Source organism: Danio rerio, chromosome 12, assembly GCF_052040795.2.
Source record: "Danio rerio strain M-AB ecotype USA chromosome 12, GRCz13ab, whole genome shotgun sequence".
In the NCBI taxonomy this organism is placed as follows: domain Eukaryota; kingdom Metazoa; phylum Chordata; class Actinopteri; order Cypriniformes; family Danionidae; genus Danio; species Danio rerio.
The window spans coordinates 7,747,501-7,754,936 of record NC_141032.1 but is presented as its reverse complement, the minus strand read 5'-3'; the positions used below and the strand labels follow the sequence as shown (position 1 = coordinate 7,754,936).

The 7,436-nt window shown below is 38.0% G+C and overlaps 1 protein-coding gene across 1 annotated transcript in view; it reads left to right on the top strand.

Annotated features, from left to right (window-relative positions):
* Positions 1–626: 626 nt before the first annotated feature.
* Positions 627–7,436, top strand: part of si:dkey-187i8.2 — a 108,031-nt gene continuing 101,221 nt past the window's right edge. Inside the window, exons 1-2 of the mRNA XM_087275877.1 lie at positions 627–2,262; positions 2,365–3,750. Coding sequence (XP_087132003.1) covers positions 2,106–2,262; positions 2,365–3,750 — 1,543 coding nt within the window. The 5' untranslated portion in view covers positions 627–2,105. The remainder of the gene's footprint in view (positions 2,263–2,364; positions 3,751–7,436) is intronic.

Sequence of the window (7,436 nt, the reverse complement as noted above, 5' to 3'; positions counted from 1 at the left end):
CAAAACAAATCCAATAAAGTGCTTACATATTAAATAAACACCTCACATGACTGCAGGGGTCCACTCACCGTACGTGGATTACTCAATTAGCTGGATTTGGTTATTGACAATTTGACACGGTTCAGGATTGTTTCGTTTTTTAAGACTCATCCAATAGTTGTTGTCATAGCAACGGGTCCGGTAGCTCAAACCTGCTCAGAATCAGTCTTATTTCATATAAACAGGATCAGATCGGGTCTTTTCAAGCAAAAGTTGTACTAAAAGTAGAGTTGAAGTCAGAATTATTAGCCCTTGTTTATTTTTTCCCCAATTTCTGTTTAACGGAGACATTTTTTTTTTCAACACATTTCTAAACGTAATAGTTTCAATAACTCATTTCTAATAACTGATCTATTTTATCTTTGCCATGTTGACAGTAAATAATATTTGACTAGATATTTTTCAAGACACTTCTATACAGCTTAAAGTGACATTTAAAGGCTTAACTAGGTTAATTAGTTTAACTAGGCAGGTTAGGGTAATTAGGCATGTTATTGAATAACCATGGTTTGTTCTGTAGAAAAAATATAGCTTAAAGGGGCTAATAATTTTAACCCTAAAATGTTTTTGTTTTTTTTTTAATTACAAACTGCTTTTATTCTAGCCGAAATAAAACAAATAAGACTTTCTCCAGAAGAAAACATATTATCAGACTTACTGTGAAAATGTCCTTGCTGTGTTAAACATCATTTGGGAAGTATTTAAAAGAGGAAAAAATCAAAGGGGGTCTAATAATTCTGACTTCAACTGTATGTACCGAATGCACACATTTTCTTACAGTAATAACCTTTCGATAACACTGGGCAAAACGGGTAAAAAATTATGTCAATTTATATATAAATAGAAGTTTTAACACTGTACAAAACTGTACAAAACTGTGATTCTCTCGCCAAGGAGAACAATAAGTAATATTGACTTTTTAGATACAAACGCATACGATTAAGGTACTAACCCAGCTTTAGTACACTTTGTGTATGATAATTTGTCCATTTTATTTTTTTTAAAGGTTCATTTATGCAGTCATGCACACGTTTTGACTGGTAATATGCCAGTGATTTGATTCTTCGCAAAGGTTGCAGACACCTTTACCAATATCAAACTGCCTTTTTTGATGCAAAATTAATTTAAGCAACAGAGTCAAAAGATGAAGTCTATTTAACCGGTTGGTTTGGTATGGCCGACTAAGACCTACATTTGAAAATTTGTATTGAAGATTTCCTACCAGAGAGCTTTAAAATTTGAGACTATCGGACTCCAGATATTTGCAGATCTAACTCTTTTAAAAAAATAACATTTACAGTGTTGAATGTACAGTCTTCACAAATTGGCTGCATGTGTAACTCAGAACCACTGTGGCTGCTGCTCTAGGCATTGCTCTCCATCTCAGCAGAGAGTGTATTTCCATTGTGCAAATAAGCTCTTTATGCTTTTAATGGAGCTTCCCTTTTTTTGCAATTGCTTCCCTCTACTAAACACTCACCCCCCCCCCCCCATCTTATTAAAGCTGACAACAACTCTTTCAGAACCCCTTTTATATCAGAGGTATGAAAAAGTGCTGAATCAGGCATTTCATGACAATTTAAAAACAGAAGTTACAAGAGGAGTGGGTGGAATGTGGCACAAATAAATCATAGATGTGCCATTTCTTTTGTGCAGTAATTTTATAGTGCTGTCAAAAGCCCCCCCCCCCCCCCCCCCCCCCCCCTCAGTTTTGTATTATTAATGCATTTTTTGTGATTTCAGTTATTAAGGGAAATAAAGCTGACTGAACCTTTGTGGCTTTATGTGAAAAAGTAATTGCCTCTACACTTAATAATGAGTTGTGTGGAATTTCCGTCTATTTTTCATTGCAGAATTGTTTAAACGAGCCATGTTGGAAGCTTTTATGAGCGTAAACTGCTTGTTTCAGTCCATGTCTATGTATTATTTCAATTGGATGTTAGGGGAGGATAACAGGATATCACATGGTTTTGATCACTTTGATCAAAAGCAGAAGTTTTGAGTGATATAGTCCACTTAAAGTATCAACTTCAAATAAACACACACTGAACACCAGCAGGTTGAACATGTCTTGTTTTGGCAATGCAAACTCTCTTGAAAAGCATGAAATGGACCGAGAAGATGTAGAGATGAATATCTATTCTAATTCAGATCTTATAAACATTCTGGATGTCAGCAGAGAAACCGAGAACACCAAGAAACAGCAAACCCTTCAACATTCAGGTACTGAAAGACACCTATCCCTTCAACTTTCAGGTACCACGACTCAATTTTGTATTTAAACATGCATACTTGGCTTATTTATTTCTATATCTTCATCTTCAGGAAGTGATTATGTGTGGATCAGAAACTACAGAGTAGCTACAATATGTTTGGTGCTGATGTGTGTTTTTCTACTGACTGCAGTCTTAGTGCTGTACTCCCACATCAATACAAACAGCACAAACGAGACCGAAGAGAGGCAAGAGCTGCTTGCCAACCTTACTATTGAGAGGGACCAGCTAGAGTCCAAGAGCATTCGAATTACAAAAGAGAGAGAAGAACTACTAGCCAACGTTACCAAGGTCACTAAAGATAGGGATCGGCTACTGTTTGAGAGCATTCGATTGACAAAAGAACGGGAAGAGCTACTAGCAAACATCACAGAGGTCACTAAAGAAAGGGACCGGCTACTGTCAGAAAGCATTCGATTGACAAACAGGAGAGAAGAGATACTAGCCAACATCACAAACCTTACTAAAGAAAGGGATCGGATACTGTCTGAGAGCAATCAGTTGACTGAACAGAGGGAAGAGATACTAGCTAACATCACAAACCTTACTATAGAAAGAGATCAGGTACTGTCAGAGAGTACTCGATTGGCAAAAGAGAGAGAAGAACTACTAGCCAACATTACTAACCTTTCTAAGAAGAGTGATCGACTACTGTCTGAGAGCGTTCGAGTGACAAAAGAGAAAGAAAAGCTACTAGCCAATATCACCGACCTTACTAAAGAGAGGGACGAAATTCTGTCAGAGAGCATTCGATTGTCAAAAGAGAGAGAAGAACTACTCGCCAACAAAACCAAGGTCACTAAAGAGAGGGATCGGCTACTGTCCGAGAGTATTCGTTTGACAAGAGAAAGAGAAGAACTACTAGCCAACAGCACCAAGGTCACTAGAGAGAGGGATTGGCTACTGTCCGAGAGTATTCGATCGTCAAAAGAGAGAGAAGAATTACTAGCCAACAACACCAAGGTCACTAAAGAAAGGGATTTGCTACTGTCCGAGAGTACTCGTTTGACAAGAGAGAGAGAAGAAGTACTAGCCAACAACACCAATGTCATTAAAGAAAGGGATCGGCTACTATCAGAGAGCATTCGATTGTCAAAAGAGAGAGAAGAACTACTAGACAACAACACCAAAGTCACTAGGGAGAGGGACCAGCTACTATCTGAGAGATTTAGTTTGACAAAAAAGAGAGAAGAACTAATACACAACAACACCAATGTCATTAAAGAGCGGGATGAGATAGGGTCCAAGAGCATTCAATTGAAAAAAGAAACAGAAGAGCTACTAGCCAACAACACCGACCTCACTAAAGAGAGGGACCGGCTTTTTTCTGAAAACATTCGATTGACAAAGGAGAGAGAAGAATTATCCTCAAATATCTCTGACATGATTGAACAAAGAGATCAGCTAACTAAGGAGAAAACTGAGCTGTCAAACATGGGTAACTATGAACTGTTTTTTCACAGTGTATTATAAATTATTAGATGCAAATTGTTAAAAACAGAGATTAGGAATCCATGGCCACCAATATGAAGAACATGCTTAGGAGCACACATTGACAATAAATAGAAATCACCACAGAGGAAAAAGAAACTGACCACAGGGTATTGAATAGGCTTGAAATGAAACTGACATTTAAGGAAGCAGCTACTGTATCTGCACTCAGAACAAATAGAGATGTATTCCATTTCCACACCATTCTATATGCACCATATTCTATATTATATTACCTTCTTTTGCAAAAAGTGATGCTTTTTATACTTAGTGGTAAAACTGGCAAATACTTGCACCTCCGTATTAAGTACTGGGATACTAAGGCTGTATATAAAAAAAACTGCATTAATGTATATTGAGTCTAAATGAGAATATTTATTTAAATTCTTGCATCTCACACTAATCATAAACATTTTTGTATTAAATACACATAGGGCATTTACACTTGTTTTATTGAAAATAGATGCATTTGTGATTAGCTTCAAATCTAAAAAGCCGAAATATTAACAGATTTCATTATTAGAGCTGTACTAAAAATCATCTAAAAATTTGATTCTGCATCGATTCTCAGAAAATGCATATCTATTCTCTATTGAATCGATTTTGAGCTTAGTTTTTTAAAGAGCGGATGACACCGCCCTGCTGACAAATCCAGCTTGAACCAGCCTAGGCTGGTTGGCTGGTTGGCTGGTTTTAGCTGGTCGACCAGGCTCGTTTTAGAGGGGTTTTGGCCATTTCCAGGCAGGTTTCCAGCCTGGTCTTAGCTGGTCAGGCTGGAAAATGATCAACTAAAACCAGCTTGACCAGCCTGGTTTAAGCTGGACATAGTTGGTTTTGGCTGGGCTCCCAGCCTGGCCAGGCTGGTCAAGTTGGTTTTAGCTTGTCATTTCCCAGCCTGACCAGCTAAAACCAGGCTGGAAATGGCTGGAAACCAGCCTCGAAATGGCCAAAACCCCTCTAAAACCAGCCTGGTCGACCAGCTAAAACCAGCCAACCAGCCTAGGCTGGTTTAAGATGTTTTTTTCAGTAGGGCGTATGCCTTACAAACAGCTGTTCTTGGCTTGCATTCAATTCCCTGCAAATACCACTTGAATCTAAAATAATCGTTAATAAATTTAGGAACGGTTTAAGCAAATTACAAGAGTGAGCTGAATTACAAGAGTGAGCTGTAATTACATTACTCTTGTGACATAAAATCCAACCTGCCTTATGATTTGTGTCATAACTTTAGCTTTCTTGCTAAATGGCTAACATGGATTTTATTAAGAAAATAGCTGTGTTTATGTGCTTAAGGAATTCTGAAAAACAGTGTATATTCATTCAGCACCGTGTCTAAGTCCACTAGATCCTTTCAGAGGTGCACCCAGCTCTGTGAGTTCATCAACTCCTCCAGAAACTGTTCCTGGATGATGGAAGCTTTCAGCAGTGCTTCAGACTGAGCCCAGCCCAGTTTGATTAACTGTTGTTCGGTGTCTACAAGAATACTTTCCCTCAGGACACCAACAACAGGCACTACGTCATAATTACGCCCCTACTATAGCAAGCTCCTGATTTGTTAACGCGACACAAAAGTCAGATAAAGTTCAGATTTTCCAGCTCGAGCGATCTGCGTCAAACGTGCAAAATGCTCAATTTTTGCAAATAGCTCCGCAGGATGTCTATTTCTGTCTTTGCTTCATCCGCATCTGGTGTGAACGCAGATTTACAATCCCACAAGGCATTTGTATTTTGATGTCAAGATCCCATTTTCTGAACATTTATTGATACTGTAGTTATTTTGATAATCCATAATATAACAATTATTAGAACAATTAATCAACTATCTATTGAATATAAACCCTAAGCAAAGAATGAAGCCTGATAAAAAGCTTTGCAGTGAATATATCAGTGCCTTGAATATATCAGTGCCAAAGAATATACAGTACACACGGCACCATTGTTTCTTTGTAATTGTGTCCAATTTTACAATCCTGGTTTGGCTTCATTTTCCGACATTCTCATAAACGCCCATTTATTCCTCTGTTGGTGTCATGTTCTGGCATGTCTGTGCTGTGTTTTTTCTGTGTTGTCAATATTTCATGAATTTAATTGTTTGTCTTTTGTCTATGCATGAGTCTTTTTTTTATATGTGTTTCCTTCCTTCCACCTTGTTTCCAACTACGTTGTATAACTGTCTTCACCTGGTCCTTGTGTGCTTTCCCCCTTTTATATTTTGCTCTCTTCCCTCATGACTTTGCTACGTAGGTCATTTTGTATCTGGATGTCAATAATATTTTTAGCAAGAGTTCTTAGTTTGCTATCACATTCCTTTTCTAAGTTGTTTTCATTTAGTTGTTTCTTTATAGAAGTACCTTTTAACTTTTCCTTCTGTACTTTTATTTTCAGTACAATTTTGAAGTAATTCTTGCCTTTTGATTTGGTGTTAATTTACACATTATCTTCTACCATTTTAGAATATTTAAGAATTTTTAGGTTAATTTAATTAGTTTACTGTTTGCTTTTAGTTTTCTCTCCCTAGTCTGTCTTTGTTTGTCTAAAGTCTAATTCTCACTACATGACTTTAAACAACGGCAGATTGCTGTACCATTCTGACTACGACATGATTTTGTGTCACACTATGCAACAGAAATGATTTGTAATAGGGGGTCACACTCTGTACAATATGACAACAACTCAAGTCACTCAACAACTTTGCCCAGCCTCCAAGCCCCAGCGAATATAATGTTTAGGCTGGACCCTTCAGAAAGAGCAGAACACTAGTAATTTCTTGTTTAGTTACAACATCACTAACACGAAGCTATTAAAATCACTCTGAAAGCATTCAAGAGAGTGTTTGAAAGCCTCTTCAATCAGCTGATCTGTCAGCAGATTGATTGCTCATATATCTGCACACTTCAGCTGATATATCTGGTTTTCATATGCTCTCGTGTCGTTCCAGTCCAAGTTGGCCTTCACTTGTGACCTTCCTTCCATCTCATTCCCTCAGATGTACGTTATTGATTACATTACGCATGTGTACACTACTGATGGAACATCTTAATGAGTTTAAATGGAATGCCCTAAATTCTTGGGCACTGTTGGGACATCACTATCACATTGCATTCTAGGACATAGGTGCTGGAGTGGACATATGAAGCCAATTCGCTCCATCAGTCAAAATCAGGGGATCAAGGGTACTGTATGTTCATGGAAGCTTCCCTCGATCACTTGTTGAACTGGTATCAAGAGAAGTTCGTGAGTGCATGTGTACAATTGAATTGGACCACAGCCCATTTAAATGCTGAGTGAAGTGAGTGCATTGATGACCATTCTGGCCAATTCTGTTGAGCATGTGAACACACTAACCAGTCAACCCATGACTTGTTCTCTCATTGGCACGTTGTTGGATCAAGTTGGCTGAAAATTCTAGAACATTTAGCTTGCTATATATTGGATTTTCATCTGCAAGGTGTTGGCAAAGCGCGAGCAAGACTCTTTGATTCATCGTTCAGTATTTCATACAAAGACTGCTGAGCACGGATCACCTGCTGATTTTGCCACGATCTGTCGGCGAGCTTGTTAACTTGCAATTTGATCTTAAATCAAGCGTAAAATCCTGTAGTCTGCACTAGGTATTGTGTTTGTCTTGTGTTT